This window comes from Falco biarmicus, chromosome 8, assembly GCF_023638135.1.
Source record: "Falco biarmicus isolate bFalBia1 chromosome 8, bFalBia1.pri, whole genome shotgun sequence".
Taxonomy (NCBI): Eukaryota; Metazoa; Chordata; class Aves; order Falconiformes; family Falconidae; genus Falco; species Falco biarmicus.
This window is the reverse complement of record NC_079295.1, coordinates 4,836,464-4,858,185: the sequence shown is the minus strand read 5'-3', so window position 1 is coordinate 4,858,185 and position 21,722 is coordinate 4,836,464. Positions and strand designations below refer to the sequence as shown.

Below are 21,722 nucleotides of genomic sequence, written 5' to 3'. Positions count from 1 at the left end.
GAGTCATCTAACTAAAATATTATGTCATATATAAAGGGGATCCAAATAGTTACTCTATAGTTTATCTGCTGTATAAATCTTCGCATGTTCTAATTATAACATTATATGTAATTACGATGATGTGATGACATACGTAGTCAAGGGCAGACACATTTTTAGATCTTCCTAAAAGACATCTATTTTAGGCATTCTCCCTGTCTTCTCACAATTAAGAAATATCTAATAGCAAGCAGCTGAATTTAAATTTAAGAATAAAGACCTTATGTATAAACCCTGTTGTGGAAAAGGTGTTACTTGTTGGACTGTGAAGCATCCCACGCTTGACAGGGTATGTCACAGGTGAATACTGAGTTCCTGCAGCTGCCTATTAATATATATCAACTTTGATTTAGTGCTCACAAAATTTGGTAGCCCGCCCATCTCCCTTTGAAGGAGAGTTTGAATTCTGTACAGTTCTAAAGGAAGTTGTCCTGCCTTAGGTCTTTCCCACATGTCTGCAGCGTTGCACTGCAACAGAAACGTTTCTGTTGTGAGGCATCACCATTCTGGAGATACCGGTGGCTTAAATTCTTTTACACCACTTAAAATGTACCCTGGTTAGTCAAATTCGGGATTTATTGTCTTAATTCATCAAGTAGGAAGCCAAGTAGAGCTGAAGTTTCCTATCCTTAAAAGGGAAAGTGTGATTACTTTCTGCATAAATATTCTTTAATTTCTGACCATCTGTTGGTTTGGTGTTGATATGATATCCTAATATACGGATTAAAATTTAATAGTTGTATCTGACAAGCTTGATTTCCAAACATAAATGAAGTTAGTGGGCTTTTTGGATCACAGCCTGTGTCACCAAGCTGGATTTCATACTGTGAGTGGCTGGAAGCAGGCATGGTGAACATCCAGTGTACTTTGGTGGCAAGAAGGGTAACGAAGACAAGCTAATAATTTTATCAGACTGGTAAAGATCAGCAGAGACCTGTTAGGCTGAAAGGTCTCGTTTGAAATGATCTGGTCTGTCCTACTCTGAAATGCTATGAAGCTGCGTGAACCACAGAATGTCGGACTGGTCGGGGTCGAAGGGACCTCCGGAGCCCATCTGGTCCCTCCCCTGCCAAAGCAGCGTCACCCAGAGCAGGTCGCACAGAGTCACGTCCAGGCGGGATGTGAATGTCTGCAGGGAAGGAGACCCCACAGCCTCTCCGGGCAGCTGTGCCAGGGCTCTGCCACCCTCCAGGGAAAGAAGTTCTGCCTCACGTTCAGATGGAACTTCTTGTGCTGCAGTTTGGGCCCGTGGCCCCTTGTCCTGCCGTTGGGCACCACCGAGAAGAGCCTGGCCCCATCCTTAAACAGAAGTAAACGGAAGGGTGAATCTTTGGAGTAAAACAGAATGGGAATAATAAAATGGAAGGGGTTGCAGTGGAAGGAGTTTGTAATACTGGTTAGGTCAGAACTGGTATGTTGCTAAACTGAAGATAATTTTATGTTTGCGCAGCGTAAAATACATATCGAGTCGTTGCTGTGTGCGTTACATGGCTGCTCCGAGCTTCTGACTGCGCTGATTTCTAAGGCGTTTGACATGTTGCTGTGTCATCCTGGACAGTCATAAAAAGAAATGCGAGAGTGGAAAATTTGAGATAAACGTGATTTATGCAAACTTTAAGTATATTACTTCAGTCAGGATTTTTTTTGCTTTAGGCTAGAAAAGAAAAATTATTTCAGGTAGCATGTGTTGCATTTGTTTGATCTTGCATTGGTGGCAACTGAGGCGTGGGGGTGAGCGGGAGGGTGGAGAAGGCTGGGTAAGCTGAGGTGCGTAAGTAAGCCCTTTTTGTTAGTTTTCTGCAAAGGTCCCAGCTTGTTCTCCTAATGGGCGGGAGATGCTGGAATCCCTGTAGAGTGAGGTGCACGTCCTGGCGCTAGCTAGCAGCCAGCCCACCCATTCAGGGGCTGTCCTCTGCCACGTGTGCGGGGTTAGGAACCCCAAGTGACTCTTGTGAGCATTTCCGAACGCTAAACCCTTGCTGTATTGTCATCTGTGACTGCAGGCATCACATCACTCTTGTAACAAACACCGGTCCCAGCTTACAGGTATGCTGCTGCTTGTAAATGCGTTTACAAACCGGTGAATTGCCTTGACCTTTTCTGTCCCCGAATTGAGGTGTACCTGCGTTTTGTGCCCTCCCGTGGGGTGCTTATGGTTGCTGGCGTTCCAGTGAAGAGTCTTGTTAGCACCTGTGTGCTCAGAGATTTTTTTTTTTTTCTAGAGCACTGGTGAGGAAAAGGCAGTTGGGGTGTGGAGTAATTCACTTGCTTTCACCTGGGTGTAATATTGTGGAAACAAGTTACAGAAACTGTCTATACTATCTGTAGTTTTCCATTTATTGTAACTGCTGTGTTAGTGGGGATGAGAAAGGAGAATAGTAGGGGTTTTTCCACCTTTTAATTCCATGTAATTACAGAATAATATGTATTTTATGTAAAAATAGCTATGTTTGTTTTTGAAGTAATAGGTGCTAATTGCAATAGCTTGTGCAGCTCTAAAATATGACGCTCTGTCCACAGATGCTGCATCTGTTTTGTACTGGAGGCAATATTTGTGTGCGTGCTTGGTTTGTTAGTTTTGTGACTGGTTTTGTGTACGCTGTAATTTTATGGTTGAAATGGTTTTGCGTAGTACAGTCCAAAATGTTTCATGCTTGCGGTCGTTCAGACCTTTTCAAAAGTGGGGAACTTGCGGTATCTTTCCCAGAGTATTTGTAAGCCTTAAATTTTCACTTTTCACCTGGAATTTCCTGCTGAAAGATAGCTAGCTTTTAGCATTAGGTGAGCTTTCCTCATCTGCCCGATCCCTTTGGTGATTTAATGATTAACTAGGAGACAGCGGTAATGCAGGTGAAGTACAGTAGATGTGATGCCTGCTTTGGAAAAGCCATTTTTAACCAGCACAGTGTACTTAAAGTCTGTTTTGCTGTCTTTTCCAGCAGCAACATGAAAAAAGTCTGTGATGTTTAGCGAAGGCAACGACTTTTTGAAGTTTGCAAAGTGATAGCCATCACTTTACAACTTGTTTGTTCCTTTTAAAAGGGAAAGGTAATTACCCGCTTACTGAGAAATCAGCAACTCAGGCTGTTGATTTCAGTTATGGGATGCTGTTAGTGAGCTCCTCTGCTTAGGGAAATGTTATACAAATTTTGCAATGAAATATTATGGAAGGAGATACTCATTGATTTAAAAAATAAAAAATAACTTGTTCCAACATCCCCCTTGGTGTTCCTGTTAGCACAGCTGCCACCCTTCAGGCAACTGCCTTGGCTAAATCAGGAGGTGTTTAAAAAACCAACCAAAACCCAATACTAAACGTTTTGATTAGCTCGTTTTTCAACATCATTTATCACTTGAGCAATCAGGGTTTAATACTCTTAAAATTGTGTGATCATTATATTTTCACTGCACTTACTGCCCAGGTAGTAGTTTTCATTTGATACAATTACCTTTTGTATGATAAAACATTTAATTCAAGAGAGTGTGATTATACACTTGGGGGGATAATGGGGAAAAGTTCCTGAGAAACCGCTACTGTATTTTCTTTTTCATCAGTGCCTTTTTTTGATGACAGCTGAAGAACCAAGGTAGGAAAACAGAAAACGTAATTTAGTGTGATGGGGCTGTAGAGATAAGCTTCTGTGACTAGAAAATGTTCTGTAAATTTGGGTGAATATCTAAAATGGTCCTTGGTCACGGCCAGCTGAACAGACTCTGTCTAAAATAACCTTTTGCTGGATTATTCGGAATGTACCAAGGTAGTATCATTTTTGGCCTCAGTGTTTACTTATTCCTTTCTTGAATGTTAATTCAATTTCTAGTGTATTTACAGAAATGCAAATATCCTAAATTTTTCTGCATTGGTCAAGTTCATGGGTCAAGTAACCGAAAAGAAATAATGTAAATTTGGACATTGGAGTTTGCAGAAGTATTCAGCATCAATTTTTATTTTTTTTTATTTCATGTTGGGTTCAGTCAAATGGTTTAGCAGGATGCTTACACAAATCTCTTGCATTTAGGGATAACAAACTTCAGAACCTGAGGAGCACAGCTGGATTTTGAGTCTCTGAAGCGATGGATATTTAAACAATATGATTTAAGAAGTGTTTCCAGGGTGGACCTCGCCAAAGCAATTTATTTTTTACAGTTGTTTTGATACACACAACATGTTAAATGTTTCAGTTCAAGCAGAAGCATTATCAGATAATGCAGAAAAGAGTATCTAACCCATAAATACACCATATGGAGGTCTGTACGGTCTCTCTAGACAATTCTGTGTTGTCCCTATACATAATTTGCATAGACTATATAACAAAATGTAATATGGTTAGAGTTTTGGGGTTTTTCCTTGTGTGGGTTTTCATATAGATAAGCACCATCTGTCCACACAGGCCACTGTAAAAAGAATTGCCCAGCGGATGCGTGCAGAAACCTGGTGCGCATCTTTGTGTCGTCTCTTTTTACTGACTGATTCACAGGATTTGTCATCATGTGAGAGTTAACGCGAAAGCTAATGGTTGTGCAGTAGTTGCTTTAGGAAAAAAAATTTTGGTTGATTTATTAAAATGCTAATTAGGGCAAACAAAGGCAGGAAGTTTTCTTAGGAGTAGGGCAGATGGTCGGGGTGTTTTCTACCCATCTGATTTCACCCTGCATGTGAACAGAAAGAAAAGAAAAAGCCCAGAGAATGAATACAGCTTTAAAAAGAATTGTTAGCAGCTGCTTTGTTAAGGTAGATACCAGGTTTTCTGTAAGTTCTTTCTGGAGCTGTTTTCCTCTATTACAAAGGCTGACAGAACATGGAAAGTTGGGACTTTGGAAATCTGACTGTTAATTACTTAACCTTGTTGCTTCTAAAAATATATAAATAAGATAAACCGCAGTGAAAAAATCCAAGACTGTTATCCTTCTAACATAACTAATTTGACATGCATGCAAGAAACTGTTTGTTAAATCTGCTGAAGGCATGCATGTAATTAGAAGGCTTACATATAATGCTTTGCCAGGATGTGTAGCTGAGCTTTTACGACAGCATTTGAGTAAATTTATATGTAGAAGATTTTTAAACCCAAATAAGCCAAACCGCATTGCTTCAACATCCTTTGGATACAGCCACTTCCTGAAGTGTGTGTAGCCGCTGCGGGAGCTGGAGTTGTTTATTTCTTTGAGATTAAATTTGGCTGCGATCCATTCCAACACTTTAACTGGAGAGCCTTCACAGCCAGCGCAGCTCTGAACCACCCGGTGCTCACCTTGCTCCCTTGGCCCAAGTATTAACACTCGGACGGTCACGCAGCCTCTCCCTTTCAGTGAGGATTTAAGAACTAGAGAGGATCAGGTAATCGGATAGTTAGGCTAACTAACCAGTTTGAACCACAGCTCAAGAGGGAGAGCCCACACCTTCGGTGAAGTTAGAGGTTGCCCACTAGGCTGCCGGTGAAAACTGTACCTTCTGTTCTGTGCCTTTCTGACAGAGCATCAACCATCAGATGTTGGTTATCTGTGTTTAAAAAAAAAATAAATTAAAAAGGAAAGATGCCAGTAAAGTGGAAAAAACAAAAGTGGAAATCTGTAACCTGCCCCATCCTAATGTAAAGATGAGCTGCTGGCACTATGTGACAGCTACTTGTTTGGGTTTATCTTGGGTGTCCTTTGTCATCAGGGTGTGCAAAACTTCCCCTTACTGACACAGGGCCACCTTTGGGAGGAAGGAGACTGTGGGGTTGTTGAGTTATGAAAACACAGATGTCTATTTAAACAAGGCTAAAGCTCTGGTGTGGTCACACAACACATTAGATGTGGAGGAGGTGTTCGCCTTCAGCCGGCCACATGCTCTGGTTGCTGGGAGCACCATTCCCTGTCGCCTCCAGCGCTGGTTACAGTTCTTCTCTCAGGCAATTGCAGGTTTATGGCATAATGTGGTTCAGCTGGTCTGTAAAAATATTTGAAACTTGTCCTAGTATAAGCCAATCAGAAGATTAATTATAGTGTCTGAATTTTATCATTGTTGTCATTGGCTAATTATTAGAGCAGAAAATAATTTTTGAAGCTGTCTTGCTGCAGTTTGTTTGGAGGAGGGTCTCTGGAGGCTTGTGTGTGATTTTGTGCGTCAAAGTTTTCTCTTTGGTTCCTGTTCCATGGGAAGGGCTGTAAGCTGAGGCAATGGCAGTGGGCACCAAGGGCATGACGTGGCAGTTCTGAAGAGTGACAGCCCAGCTGTGGTAGTTTCCCTTTCGGAGCATTCTTCTTGCATGGGCACAGCTTAAAGAGAACTGCCCCCCGGTCCGGGTGAGCTGCGGGGGGGGTACTTAGTGGTGGGCGTGGGGGGGACCCCTTTGCTATGCACTTGGGGTGAGGCACTGAACGTCTTCAGCTTCATGTCGATGAGTATCTGTAGCTTAAGGAAAACTCTGTACTGGGAACCGTGGGTTTGCTGTTGAGAAAAATGGTGTGGAGCGCTTGTGTGCCAGTGAGAAAAAAAAGGAAAAATGTCTTTTTTACCAAAGCAGCGAGTGACACTTGAGGTTCTTGCCACATCCCTCTCCCGGCATGCTGGGACCACAGCCTGTCAGTGCGGTGCAGGCTGAACAACCTTTGTATTGTCACCTCCATGGGAGATATGATGCAGGGTGTGAAGTGTTTGCATGTGTTACGAGTCAGTCCGCTTCGGCTGTCTGCCTGGATGCCTGCCCTTGTTGGTAAGGCTTAGAAATGTGCCCGTCACTAGCGGCGGTGGATGGAGCAATCCTCTTATCAAACTGCTCGGTCAGTGCAGTGGTGCTTTTCAGAGCGCTGCTCTTCCTCACTCTGGTGATGGAGCTTTTCTCAGTCCCACTGGGAATTATTTCATAGTCTGATGCACCTGAGGATCACAAAACGCTACATGATTATTCAGTTTAAATTCTTTCTTTATTCAGATTCCCCCTTTCATGTGCTTAGCCTGTTAACATTTCCGTTCTTTTCAAACCTTCGCCTGTGTGATCATTCTCACCAAACCTTAATTCTGTGGTGGTGCTGTGTATCAGCTGACATCTTTTGAGCACGTTGCCTCCCTGACCTGAATTTTCTTTGCAGCTCATAGACTGCAGCGTTTAGAAGTCTACTGGGCTTGCTCAAATAACTTATTTGAGAAATATGTACTAATGTAATACGTTGTGATAAGGTTTGTGCCTACCATTTATCATCATCCAATTTGCTGATGATGATACAAAGCAATGAAGTAGAAAACGATGGGGCATTATATTCATATTAAAGAGTTTTGCTCCAACAAGCTTTCCCGGACCTGAGAGATTTTGTTTGTTTGTTCAGATCTGCTGGAGAAGTCTCGTGTTGTTAAGCAGCCAAGAGGTGAAAGAAACTTCCACATTTTCTACCAGATACTGTCTGGTGCATCGGAAGACTTCCTCTGTAAGTGTTGGCCTTGTGCCATTTTCAGGTGTGAGTCTTATTGTGCTGTTCCACACAGATCTTCTTTCGTGGGAAGTGGGATACGGATTCATTTTTTCAAATGATTGGTGGTAGTGGCTATAGTAAATACCTGAAGTAACTATATAGTTTGGTATTATCCAGATACCTGTGTCAGAATTGGCTTTGCAATCTTTATAAACAAAAAAGGGAAGCCTGCTCTTATTGCTTGTAATTAAAAGAACTAAATAAAAAGAGAAAGTTTAATCCTACTGATAACAGGAGTGCTTGACAATACTGGTTCTGGGATAAAAGAGCTGCTAACGAGAATGCTGTTGCTAGTGATATTTTTGTTTGATTTATTAGGCAAACTCAAACTGGAGCGGGACTTCAGCCGATACAACTACCTGGGCCTTGATTCTGCCAAAGTGAATGGAGTGGACGATGCTGCAAACTTCAGAACAGTCAGGGTAAGGAGTAGCAGGGGCTGGGTGCAAGGCCCGAAGGGCTCAGCACCAATGCAGGGCTCAGCACCGATGCAGGGCTCTCGTACCCTCGGTCAGGGCGCTGGGCTGGGCGCGCTCTCTGTGCCAGGCTGTAGCATGCTGGCACAGGGAAGCTTAGCTATAGCTAGAAAATGCAAAGAACCAAGATTTTGGAGTATTCTAGTAGGAATATAGCAATGACAGCAAACAAATGAAAGGAGAAAAAAGAAAAGGAAGGGGGAAAAAAAAGCCCAGACCCCTTGATCAGCTCATGGAAAAGGTTATATTGTGTAGTTGCTTATGATGGCAGTGACTGAGCTTCATGAGCCAGGTGATGCTGACCGAGTTGAAAGAAAAAAGCAGGGCTGGGATGGTTCTCAGGGTGATTTACCGTGATGTTTTTGCTTGATTGGGCTCCGGGTCCAGAAGGATAGGGGACCCTGTTACCCCATGTATGCAGATTTAGATTGTAAACATTACCTGGCGCTGGAGCAGCAGAGCGGGCTGAGAGGCTGGCAGTACCTGCTGGTTTGACGGTGAAAAATTGGATTGATGATAAACTAAATTCGGTGGCTGAAAAAAAAGTACAGCATTTTAGGAACCCATAAACAATGAATCCTGGAAGCGGACTGGACTGGCATGCCAGCTCGATTACCAGCTCTTCTTTAACCTGTCTTTTGTATTGAAGAACTCGCTTATCTAAGCATAGTAATCTTACCATGTTCTGTAGCAAAAGCATTCATAAGACGTTTCTAATTGATGCTAAAACAGATAAATGGTGAGGTTTATGGTCTCTTTAAGTGTAGATGCTTTCATCTCATAATTTTATCCATCCCTTCACAGAATGCAATGCAGATTGTTGGCTTTATGGATCATGAAACACAGTCTGTTTTTGAAGTGGTGGCAGCCGTTCTGAAATTGGGAAATATTGAATTTAAGCCCGAATCTCGCGTGAATGGCCTAGATGAAAGTAAAATCAAAGATAAGAACGGTAAGACAAGATTAACAATGAGAGGAAAACCACTAATTTGTCTCAAGTCAATATTAATTTTATTGTTTTTGTAGACATACAGTATCCTTACAGATGAATCAATGATTGTTTCTAAAACTCACCTGCATGCAAATATGGGTCGAATTCTGTGCAGTTTCAGTCGCTGTGCTTGAAATTCCAAAAATGATTATTCCACTTTGTTAATGCTTTCTTCTGCAGTGTTAAATGGTGCTGTGCATTGCTGCAAGTGCTTGGTTATTCTGCAGTGGAGGCGTTTTGTTCCTTTGGAGTAGGGTATCTCTGCCTGCCACCAAAAATCCATTTGGTTGCGTTTTTGCAGTTCATACATTTTCAAAGTTCATTTATTTTCATTTGGAAGTTTTTCTTCCTGAAAACTAGTCTGTGGCAAGTGGAAGAAAAGTTTCTTCACAGAAATAACCAGATAGAAAGTGCTTTCAAAACCAATAACTGGGTTTCCTCTGGCTGTGCAGATTTTTAAAATCTTTGCTTGGCGGGGCGGTGGGGAGAGAGGGTGGAGGGCCGCTTCAGTTGAAGAAAACCTCCTTTGGGAGAATCCTGAACTACTCAAAAGCTAATAGTGTTGGGGAAGAAAAGGCAATGATAGGGAAGGATTCAATTTATTTATACTCTGCTAGAACTCAAGGAAATCTGCGAGCTGACGGGTATAGACCAGTCTGTACTGGAGAGAGCTTTCAGCTTCCGAACGGTTGAAGCCAAGCAAGAGAAAGTTTCCACAACGCTGAATGTGGCTCAGGTAAGAAGAGGTCCTGATTTTAAAGGAAAATATAGTTTTAAATGGCAATTTATTCTATGTGACTAATCCGTAACTGCCCAAATAAAGACGACGATAGGCTGAGTAAAGCATATCGCTAGCATGTGTGTTTTTGCTTCAGCAGTGTCTGAGTGTTCAGATACACCGGCTGTTTTGGGGGTGGGTGCGAATTACCTCAAAAAGATAAAGGATAAGAAAATGTTGCAGAGAATGAAAAAAATCAAACAGTTCTGCAGAAAATGCGTGCTGAAAGTATTGTGGCAGACTGTTTTCATTTAGAGCAACTGGTGTAATTTCATGTGAGTTGTATTCCCCGGGCTGCTGAAAGCCCGCTGCCGCCAGCGCCTGTCCCCTTGTGCCATTGCCACCCGTGCCTCAGCAGCGCAGGCTCGCAGCAGTGTCGTTCCCCCAGCCGCAGCTGCTCAAGCCCCTTCGCGTAGGGTTAGGAAGGGGGGGGGGTGAGTCTTCAGAGGACACAGGGATGAGCAGGAAGAGGGCTGAGGTGCCCTGCTTGTGGCTGCTGTTCCAGCTGCCAGCTCTGCCCGTGTGCCCTGGCACCCCTACACCGGCTCGGTGCCTGCCGAGGCAGAGGCATTGCTGTCCCAGCCGCTCTCACTGTGTTCAGTAATACAAAAACTTCAGGATTAGCTCAGCATTTATAACATTCTTCTTCTTTCTTCTGTTGAGGCTTATTACGCCCGTGATGCTCTGGCTAAGAATTTATACAGTCGTCTCTTCTCTTGGCTGGTCACCAGAATCAATGAGAGCATTAAGGTATTGTTGGTTTGCAACTAAAAAAATCAATAGAAATCCTTTAAATTAAAGTGGACGGTAAAACTGTATTTGCCCGTTTCATTTTTCTGTATGCTGCTACATGTGGTACAGGTGAATAACTGTATCACAGCTCAACAAATTGCTGTCTGCTCTTGTTTTTGAGCTTATAAAAATATTCATTTTAACTGTGCGTAACGGTTTACAGAATTTGACAGCCTATTTATGAGATACATTTGTTTTCTTGATTCCCAAGTATGAAGTGTACAGATGACCGACTGGACGTTTAATATTTTTTTTAAGGCACAGACAAAAGTGAGAAAGAAGGTAATGGGGGTGCTGGACATCTATGGCTTTGAAATTTTTGAGGTAAGATCTTTATAATTGCAAATGTTTAACATGAGAGCTGTTATTAAAGCTTCATAGAGTAGTTCATTAACTTGTAGTCAGAATACATGTAATTTGAATGAAGTCTGTTATTCCTGACACAAAAAAAACCCCAACAGTAGAAGAGTAAGCCAGAGAGAAGTCTTAGCATGTCTGGCAATTGAAACAAAAATTTATGAAAGGCAAACTTTTGGGTTTACAGCATAGGTAAATAAATGTTTATAATGGGTAAACTAAATATATTTTGTTGTGACATACGTTCTGAGCATAAGAGAAACTCTGGCAGTGTCATTTCTGCCCTTGAGGCTTTTTGTGCATGTCTTTGAACAAGCTTTCTATCCTTCAAAGAACACAACAAAAACTATACATCTTTTTTCTGTCAAGATTAAGCAAGGAATTATATTCCATTTCATCTCAATTCACTTACATAAATATTCCAAACCGATTCCTAGCTAGCGATCTGTGGCTCACTGCTGTTTACCATAGTATTTTCAGACTGGTGGGGTTTTGAAACAAAAACAATCAACAAGGAGTTTTTAATCGGGTTAGAAAACACCAGGGAGAGGGCATTTTCATAAATCTTACTCTGACAGGGGTTTTTTCGAGAGATTTATAGGTCTTGGTTGGGAATCTGTGTAGTGTTTAAAATAGAAACTTAGCTAGGGAGAAAAGTCAGTAGAAAACTTGCAGTTCTTACCCACTTCCCTACATGCCTCTTGAAAATCCAGGGAGTGTGTTCAAACCATGTAGAAGATACAAATAACCCAGAAAAGAGTAATTATACATGGGAGGGTGGTGTAAGTTTTATTTCAGAAGCCTAACATCAAAGTTTGTGCAGATGAAAATACCTCTATGAAGAGGAAAACCAAAGCTAATACTTGCTTTGAGGGCTTACTGAGCTACGCTGTGTTGTTTGCATTAAACACCAGAGCGTATTTATGAAAATACAGTGCAAGCAGTCAGGTGGCTGAATGGAGGTTGGTGCCAGACCACTTTGGAGCTGGTCCTTGCCATACCTTTAGTATGTCCTTTGTATTCCAAGCTGGACGCTGGAATGGTACTGCTGGCATCTTCGGGCAGGAGTCCTGTTTTCACCTGCTCTTTCCTTCATGTTTGATTACACGTAGGGTGAGGTGGGAGACAGAAGCTTGTGCTAGCAGACAAGCCAACTGAGTAACTGGGTTTGTGGGATGGTGTTCCAGGGACTTGGTTGTTTCTTGCATGTAATTTGCTTTTGTTGTAGGAGTTCAACATCTTAGAAGGTCGTAAGTAAGTATTGAGCATAGGAGGGGTAGTTTTGCGGAAGAAAAATGAAAAACCAGGGCTCTTTCCACTTACCTTGCATACTGAATGACAGTGTAGCTTTCCCAATTCATACAAACTCAAGAACTCTGAAATAATATGGGTGGTTATTGTTCGCTCCTTTAAATGCTGAGTGTTGTTTCCACTGGAAGAGGTGGGAAGGGTTTGCCTTGTGACTTGAGGATCAGATTTATCGGTACATTCATACAAGACAGACTCTTCCCCTCCCGAGTTAAGCCCTGTAGTGAGCGAGCTAGCCAAGCAGCTTGGTGCGGCATCACAGAAATAACGGAATTGTTTCTGAACATTCCAAATGGGAGCCAGGTAGTATGCCAGCAGCATACGTGGCTTGTACCGTGCCGTGTGTTAATGTAAAGATGTTTGAAAAAGTCACTGGGTTGGTTTAGGTTTCTAGAGGTAACTAGTACAGTTACTGGTTTGGGGACTGTGTGGCAGTACTGTAATTCGGAGGGTGAATGATAGAAAAACAATCCATTAAAAAATCCTGAATCAGCTGGATTTGCCATACCACCCACTTAGCCATCCCTGTGCTTCCAGGCAGGTTAATTTCATAACCAGAAACCACTGGTTTATCTTTGCTTTTGATTCAATTGAGAACGTTCTTCCAAGGCAAAACAGAATTAACTTTCTGCTTAGTTGTAGTTGGGTTATGTTACATCACAATCCTTGTATTGAGTAAAATAATTCTGTAATGAACACTGTGTAAGCAGTGTGTAACTCATCTTGTGGTTGCTTGAATGAACGTCATGTAGTAAGGTCAGTTAAGAGGACGCCTGCCAAACATTTTTATGTCAAGTTTTGTAACAAATGATTGAATCTCACAAAAATTGTTAAAGACTTTGAGAAAATGCTTACAAAAACCCAGTTATTATTGGGAATTTAAGTAATGGCTTCAGAGAAAATATGTTGCTTAGAGTTAATTATATTAAAACAATCAATAAGTGAATGAAAATTTAACATTGGATCATGCTGTAACTCAAGGAAAAATCAATAATGTCTTAAGATTTATAGCATAACAAGTATAGTGGAATTTGGAGCGTTTTGCTGCATGGTACATTTGTAAACATGATGGCTAGACATTTGAAGTATTAGCTGAGGTGCAGCTGATGGCAGTAACTATGTCCATCTAAGTACAAACTACTTAAAACCTCTGGCTAAAAATGGGCAGTTCCCTTTTGAACCTAATCCTTAAGTCAGATTTTGATTTCCGTGTCTGTTCTTGAAGGTTAGAACTAACGTCATCTCTACAAAGAATGTTTTTTGGCAAAAATGCATTTGAAAGCCTTTGTCATCTTTAAACTTGAGCATTTAAAATACGTAAGCCATTTGGTATGCTGAAGGTAAAAAGGCCTGCTTCCATCGTGTTTCTAGTCAGGGATCAGGTGGGTTTATCATTAGTGCATGTTCTTTGACCCGAAGCGTCCTTGTACCTTGGAGCCGGAACATGCCAAAAAACATAGAAAGTGTGTGTAGTAGCAGGTTTTAATATACGTACTAAATATTTACTTGTGATGCTTAATACAGTTGGAATAAGTAGCAAGATGTGTGTTTATTGAAGGGTGATTTTTTTTTTCCGTTTAGTATTACACTTACCCATCACGATCGCTGAAAGAATAAAATAACGATATTCTAGTTTACCTCATTTGTCCTGAGTTTCTCACTTAAAAGTTATTGGAATACATTACAGAATAGTCTGCTTCCACTGGCAAAACATTAGTTTGCCATGGATTTTTGATGTTTTTCTTTCATAATGGGCAGGGCAGACAATATTTCTTGGGTCTTATTCCTGGTTTCTTAGAACATCCTACAATTTCTCCTGTAAGAAGAGTAAAGAAATCCAGATTTACCATCCTGAAAGACCCTACACTTCATCTTCTGATGGCAATAGCAGTCTTGTTCTATTATATGCAAATCAACGCTTCTATAATTGAGATTTTTTCATCAGTTTTTGAAAGATTATTTACTGTCCACTGTAATTTCTGCAGTTGTCTGTACTTTAAGATGAAGTTAATTTACCAAGTAACTGGAGGTTTCTCGACACTTAACAAAGGAAAGGTGCTGGAGTATTGATAATGCTGGCATATGTGCTTTGGGATTTGGTTTCAGCTAGCCTTTTTATCAAGCACAAACCCCATTTTTCAGACAAGCCCAAAAGCTATCCAAGAAAGCAGATTTAAGGGCTTGGCTGTCCAAAAAATTCACATTAGGGAATTTAAATCTATCGACAATCCTCAGCCTTTGTGGGTTTGGCGGATGCCAACAGCAAGCTTGGCTACACAATCCACAAAATAGGTGCTGTGAAGCTCTTTATTTTTGACTCCTGCTGTGCTCTTTGTGGTAAGCTGTATGCTAGGACTGGGTGTTTTGAAAGCAAAAGGCTGAAATTTTGGGGGGTGTCTTGTGTGAATTGTCTGTGGGCAAGGCTTTAGGGACTAGGATCAGTGTGAAAATGCAGGCTCCAGGACCGGGTGGGTTGTGTAATGCTGCTGGAGCCTGAGCAATGGGTTCGAAGCCTGACACTAATTGCTCCAAGGATGTTTATCCGTGATTCTGAGCGGCTGCATACGTCATCGGTCTGCCGTCTAGACTGTGATTTGAGGTGGGGTAGGGATTGTGGTTGGTGGCACTGGGAGTTTCAGAACCAGCTGGATGGCAGACTTCGGGGTAGGGTTAGGGCTGGCCCCGGTGTATTCCATGTTTGTTTCTGTATTTTGGGGCAGAAGTGGTTTTTGCATCTCTGTGGAATGTCAGAGTGGGGTTTATGAAAAAGAAATGAGGGCTGGCAGGTTTCAACAGAGATGAGGGTACAAGGCTCATTCTGCTCGCTTTGGACATTTAATTTTCTGTTGTGGTTGTGTGTGTGTCCTGTGTAGTCAAGGGCTGGGGTATGTAAAAATGGATGTCATGGAGCAAGCGTGAATATTTCATCCTGCCTAGCCTTTGGAGATGGGAATGTCTGCCTGCACTAGTCACCTTAAAGGCTTTATTCTGAATTTTCAGGTGCCGCTGTGTAGCTGGTCCCTGTGACCAAGCTAATGGCTTGGAGTGCACTTTTATGAAAGTTAAGGCTGCCAAACAAGGCTTATTCTTGAGATGTGCCCGGCCCTGAGCTGGCGGTTCAGGAGCGTGAATGCCCTCTGCTCTGTCCCTTGGCAGAGCAATTTGTTCACATGTTTTAGCCTGGTGAGAAGCAGGGTGCACCGGGGATAGAGCTGCAAAAGTAAAGGCTGCAAAAGCAGAGGGACTGTTCTCATTTGGCCCGCAGACCCCTGCTGAGGGTTGACCTGAGGTAATGTGAATGTCTTCTCTTTGGGCAGAGCATCTGGCCAACTCCTTTTGCTCCAGGTACCCAAGGACATGCAAAAATGTGGCAGCATCCATTACATTCTGCATAAAACCGAGCAGTAAATAAAAATACTAATAAAAGAGCCAAGTGAGCCACCCAGCAGTGAAGCCAGGTCCATTTCTCAGTCTGTGATGCAGTTGGATAGCACTTCTATTTTTTTATGGCAGTTAGCTTGTTTCTTGTTGACCGTTTGTTTCAGAGCAAGCTGAGCTCTGAGGGATTGCTGCTGGCTCGAGAATTCCTGCCCTGTCCCACCTCAAGGAAGATTCTACTGGGGAAGGGTCTGGTTGTTTGCTAGAAAGAAGAGTTGGAGGGGGAGGGAAAAAAAAGCACACAAACTGGCTTATCAGGATCTTTTCATCTTCTTCTTTTTTTTTTTTTTTTTTTTTTTTTAATTCTTTTAGCCTCTGGGGACCCTTTTTTCATGTCTTGACTTTGGCTCTAACTCAGCCATGGATGTCTGTTGCTTTGGGAGTTCCCTTAATCTCCAGACCACAATTTCCAGCCACCTTTTCTAGGCACTCTACCTTGCGATAGATTTGCTTTTCCAAATTGTTCAACCCGTTTCTGCTGCCCATCAGCACAACGCGTGCTGCGCGTACCTCCCCCTCTGTTCACTCTGGTGGCGCAGGGCAAAGCCTGGTCCAGTGTGAAGGAAGAGAACAGAATTTTCAATCTGTAATTGATCAGCTGTCTCTGCTGGCAAGGGTTATGAAAGAGGGGAGCTTTACAGAGAAGGACCTCTAGTTGGGCTCCTAGGTGCTATTTTTATATGTGTGTATATATATATGTACAGATAGAGAGGAAATTTTAAAATAACACTTAAAGCAGTAATTTCCTTAAGCGCTAGAATGCTCAGCAGCAGAGGTGCACCCCAGGAAGTTAATCATCATGTAATTAATCACATTCTAATTTAAGTATTTAGAGAGGCTTATTTTGCGAAAGGACGTAAACCCCCTCGGCTGGCAGTTTCCAACAGAGGAAACATTCGAAATGCTAGAGCAAGTGCACAAAAAATGCTCTGCTTCGGGTGGTGGGAGTGATGTGTTGCCCTGCAGCAGCTCCTCTGCCTTCGTGCCGGAGTGGATGTGATGAGAGGGTAGGTGCCCGCCCGTTTGTAATGCCTCTTGTCCCAGGTCTGGAATTTGTCAGGCTGATTTGTTGAAGCGGTTGTGCCTGGGTTTCCCCGTGGATCGCACACACGCCGTGCGCGCTGGATTCACCCTCATTTCTCATTTCCAGATTTGGGTGAGATTGTGTGCCTGGGCACCTGGGCCGAGAGCAGGATGGGGTGCGGAGAGCCTGGTTCTCTGCATGTGCTGGCAGCATCACTGGGGGCTGGGGCTGGTTGTGCTACACAAATGCAGAAAAAGGGTAATCCCTGAAGCTTTGGCATTTATCGTTGCTTCCATTAGATACACTGAAACTTAGTTCGATTACATATACATGGAATACGTATTGTTAAATGATACACTTCTCTGGTTCTTTGCCTATGGAGATACTTACACAAAAGCAAGAGCTTATTCTAGTTTAGATATTTTTCAATTAAGTTTGATTTCAACAAGTTTGATTACTGAAATGTTTATGTATGTAAACAGAAAAGGGATATTGATAACATATCTTCATTAACTTCGCAAACAAATAAAAAGAAATTGTTAGAACTTGTCACAAGTAGCTTATTGCTTTCTAAGGTGAAATAAGTGTCTTTTAAATTTTTCTTTAAATGCACGCTCTCCCTTTTGCCGATTTTCACTTTCTAGCGTTTATATTTCTTGGTTTCATCTCATAAACTTGTATGTGTCTGTGGTCATACATAAAAATTCTTATTCCCAGACACCACAGTAGAATATAAATTAAATTTGCTGGTTGGTTTCACCATTCATTCCACCACTCATGTCAGCGACGTGTGTTGTCCATCTCCATTGCTTTTGCCGTCTGGCTTTTTCTCTAGAGCCCCAGCAGGAGCCTGGTAGCCTGGTAGAACTACCTGGGATCGCCTGCCTGTCTTAGGAGGAGGTCAGAGACTTCTGCTGCCTGCAGAAAAGTTACTTTCTAGGGCTATAGGTGTTGGAACAAAAGCATCAGTCTCTCTATGTTTCCCCTCCCCATACTGGTCAAAAAAATAATTTTAATGGCATTAGTTTTGTTGATTTCAACTGTCAGTCTCACAGCACGCAATGTTTGGGTTTTGTTTTAAATTATGCTTTTCCTTTAAATACTTCTCATGTATTTTTTTTGGTTCTAGGTATGTTCATACAAGGTATTTGAAAAGGTGTTACTGCATACCTCTGTCAGTGTGCTTGTAGACTGAACAACATGTAGATTTTTGAATTGGCTGTCAGCAAGAGCTGGTGTGATGAAAGATTAAGCAGAAATATTGAGAAACACTTTGTGTAGGTGTGATGCTGGTGATACAGCTGAGTCTGTGGATATGAATTAACAACATATGCTTGATTTGGGGAAAACAGTGAAGTGGAGAGGACACAAGAGAACAGAACACTTAAAACTAGGACTCTAGTAGGCAGGTGGAAGGTAAGAATTTATTCCTACCTACTAGTATGGAAGAGTGCCCAGGTTTCAGTTTTAAGTAGGTATCCTAGTTGCCTCAGTATTTCTGGAAATCGCTGGCACCTGGGTGCTCAGAAGTGAATCTGAATTCTCTATGGGGAGAGGTTAGAAGGAGGTAGCTGGTTTTAATGGGGAAATGCCCGTTGTATTTTGTGTTCATAAATCTAATGCCAGACATGGCCCTCAGCATCAGCATGTGGAGACGTTTCTGCTTGAGATCAGTAAGAGACTTTTAGCCAAATTTTTTTTTTAAACAAACAAAAAAATATTTTGTCTTTTTGCTGGTGGTATTTGCTAGTATAACAATGTATAAGATCAGGAACACCCATCTGTGTTTTTTCTGATGATTCCATGATATGCATGATTGGAGTCTTCCAAAGAAGAAATTAAGTAACATTAAGGGACAAAAAATATTTCCCTTAGACTTTCAAGCATCTTTATGCAATACATTGCAGCGGTTCAAAACTAGAACTTTTTTATCTTTTCATGGTCAACTTTTAATAACCTGAGTAGGTGCAACATCATGATCTGCTTGTGTATATAAGCACTATATTTTTGCATGGAGCCGCATTTTTTAGGGTTCGAAAACTTGCTGTTCATGAATTGCCACCTGATGTCTAGTAGTTTGAAGACTGGTAAAGAGTAAAGCTGCATGAGCAAGACACTGTTACTTGTGAAGTGAAAAACATGGTGAAGTAGGCTTTGATTTTTGTCAGTGAATTTTTCCACTTCGTCTAAATTTATTGTTGCACCTGATAAAAGATTGTGAGGATAAGCTGAGGGAGGTTGCTTTGTCTGTATCTGTAAATTTGACATGACATTAAGCCTATCTCAAGTGACATTCTGTTTTGCAGCACCTTGAATTTAATTTGAGAAACTGAGTGGTTTTTTCTTCCCCAAAGGTTATACTTTGTATTCCACAGGGATTTCAAAGGGATAGTTTGAAATGCTGCTATAAAAATGCAGGGATTGAAGTGATGCTCTCAAAATTAAAGTAGCAGAATCACAGCCTGGAAGGGAAGCTGACACTTTGAGAAGTGCTGGTCTTAACTATTACTTTTTTTTCCTAAAATTTCCTAAGGATATTTGAATTTACTAACTCTTCCTGAAATTTTGGGTCGGACAGTGCTGCTGCTGTGTGGGTCAAAACCCTTTCTGTGGCTTAATGCAAATGGTTAGCGTAAAGAGCAAGGAGAGTATCTGATGGCTGAGTCCTTCCGTTTCTCCTGAACAGATTTAGTGATGTGCTGTCACTGACACTATTCATTCTCTATTGCCTTCTCAAAAACAATGTCAAAAGTCCTTTAGATCCCTTCTAGTTCTGTCATATTAATTCCTAGGAGCCTTCGTTAAAATATTGGGGACGACTCATTTGTGAGCATGCATCTATGCTTTGTGAAGCCCTCACATAATTCAAAATTACAGGTATACAATAAGGGAAGATAAATTCTCAGTCTCTGTTGCCTTACTCAGATTTTCCCAGAGATAAACACTTTAATTGGTTTTTCATACAATATTTCTTAAAACCTTTAAAAAAAAATGCCTCTTTCTGAAGTGTATTTAATTCACTGAACATCTTCTGGTCTGTTTGGAGTTAAGCGTTTTGAGAATTTCAGTAATTCCGAATGTTTTTCCCCATTTCCCTGGCTGTAATTAACTGTTAGCCTTTTGCTCTGTATTGTACATAAAGAACAAAATTGCTACTGCTCTTCAACGACTTTTTTCCTGGAATAGCAATTTTCAGTGGCTTGGCAATGGCAAGTAGAATTTCATAGCTTGGAGTGATTTGTGAAGAACTCTGTGGATTTTGGTTTGCCTTTCTTTGGCAAACCATAAATATTGCAAATACCTAGCAAATCGGGAAAGCATCTAGCAATTACTTTAATATATTGTTAACGACCTTTTAGTTAGATGGTTTAGCTGGATTTGCAGTTCAGTTTCCATCCTCTTTTGAAGACAAAGCCTGCGTATAATGCGTGAGCGAAAAGTCCTGCGGTCCTTGCGATCGGAATAACATGGGCTGTCGGAGGAACAGTCTTGCTGCGCCGGGTGGCGTGTGCCTGGCAGGAGGGTACGGAGTGTGTTTTACCCTTCCTCTTTGTCAAGGTGATGAGTCAGTTGGGGTCCTTTTACTTCAAACTCAGTGTATCTAAAGCGATGGCTTTATCTGAGCGTGTCAAATAAACTTTTCCTCATTCTTCCCCCAGTACCCTCTTCCCTTCCCCATTCTCCTCTCCCTTTAATGAGATTTGTCTGCCGAAGGTTATATATGTGGCTTTTTGAGACAAAAGATAGAGGGTGATTTAGAGACGTGGCAATGCAGGAATGCTCCCCTGTGTTACGCCGTGATGTGCCCCAATCCCGTGGTTTATTTGACGGTGCCTAAAGATATGCTCATCTAAAAGAAGCAATACGTTACGTTTATGTAGTACTTCGTATTTTCAATGACATACAAATACAGGCCTGATAAAAAGACTGATCTGCTCAGTACACTAAATAAATGTAACTAGATACATCCTGCGTTGTTATGGAAGTGCTGTAAATACTGACTGCAGTTTATGTAATTATTTCTTTTTGCAACAGAACGCAGTAAGTATGACTTGTTTGCCGTGCTGGGTTTGATGCATGCCAAATTTTAGCTTTCTCATCTAGAGCTATGCAAGTCTTGCAGTCTCCGATTGACAGTTGTGATTGGTGCGAGGGGCAGAGATTGATGTGGCTGAGAAAGTTTGGTGATCAGCTTTGGTGATTTTGCTTTACCTACAACTAAAATGATAACAGAAATCTGTGCTGCCTCAATATTTTCTAATCTGCTTGTGTGTTCTTAATACCATTTAGCAAACAGATCTCCTTAATTTAACCATGTAAGTGATTGCAGTTTCTCTTAAGTCATAAAAATTCTGTCACCATACCTTGAGCTTCACAGGTATTGACAGGTGTTATATAGCAGACTTACTTGGTCATGTGCAAAGGTGTAGTGATTTATGTGCCCCTGCCACGTGGCCGTGACAGCGTGGGCTGCTGGGGCTGCAGCCCCCCTCTCCTGGGCTCTGCTCCAGCCCCTGCTCCAAAGCGTCACGCCCGGGCTTGCTCCCTAACCCACTTTTATATGAATTAGCCTTTTGCAGGATTTTTTAGTTGATAAAGTTCTTTTTTAATTCCCATCGTTTCAGCAGGCAATTACACGAGCAGTTTGTTGGCAGGGAGGGGGTGGGGTGACCTCTGGAGCCAATAATCCCTAAACCCCCGCTCAGCTGCGGCCAGAATAGCAGCTCGAGCCTCGATCACTAGTGAAACAGGATTCTTTGAGTGGAAAAGAGCTAATGCTGCTGATACAATTTTATTTATCCGAAGCTGCAGCGGGCTACTTTGGACATATGGGGATCGATAAGTGCAGACAAAACTGTTTTTTATTCCCTGACACCACAGGTGCCCTTATGGCTTATCCCAAGGAGTTGATACAGAGGCATCATGGATATCACTCACAGAGGGTTTGTCCCTCCCAAGGAAGAAAGCTGCAGGGAAGGATTTGGTCTAGAATTTCCAAACTAATCTCAATAAAATACAACTCCAGCCATCACTTGGCAAAACTGGAAGGAGTAGTTAATGGAGCGG

At 41.8% G+C, this 21,722-nt stretch overlaps 1 protein-coding gene across 4 annotated transcripts in view; it reads left to right on the top strand.

Annotated features, from left to right (window-relative positions):
- Positions 1-21,722, top strand: part of MYO1B (myosin IB) — a 113,226-nt gene that overhangs the window by 60,688 nt on the left and 30,816 nt on the right. For all 4 annotated transcript variants that reach the window (XM_056348385.1, XM_056348384.1, XM_056348386.1 and 1 more), the window contains exons 8-13: positions 7,348-7,446; positions 7,810-7,913; positions 8,772-8,919; positions 9,576-9,694; positions 10,400-10,486; positions 10,787-10,852. In XM_056348385.1, the coding sequence (XP_056204360.1) occupies positions 7,348-7,446; positions 7,810-7,913; positions 8,772-8,919; positions 9,576-9,694; positions 10,400-10,486; positions 10,787-10,852 (623 nt within the window). The remainder of the gene's footprint in view (positions 1-7,347; positions 7,447-7,809; positions 7,914-8,771; positions 8,920-9,575; positions 9,695-10,399; positions 10,487-10,786; positions 10,853-21,722) is intronic.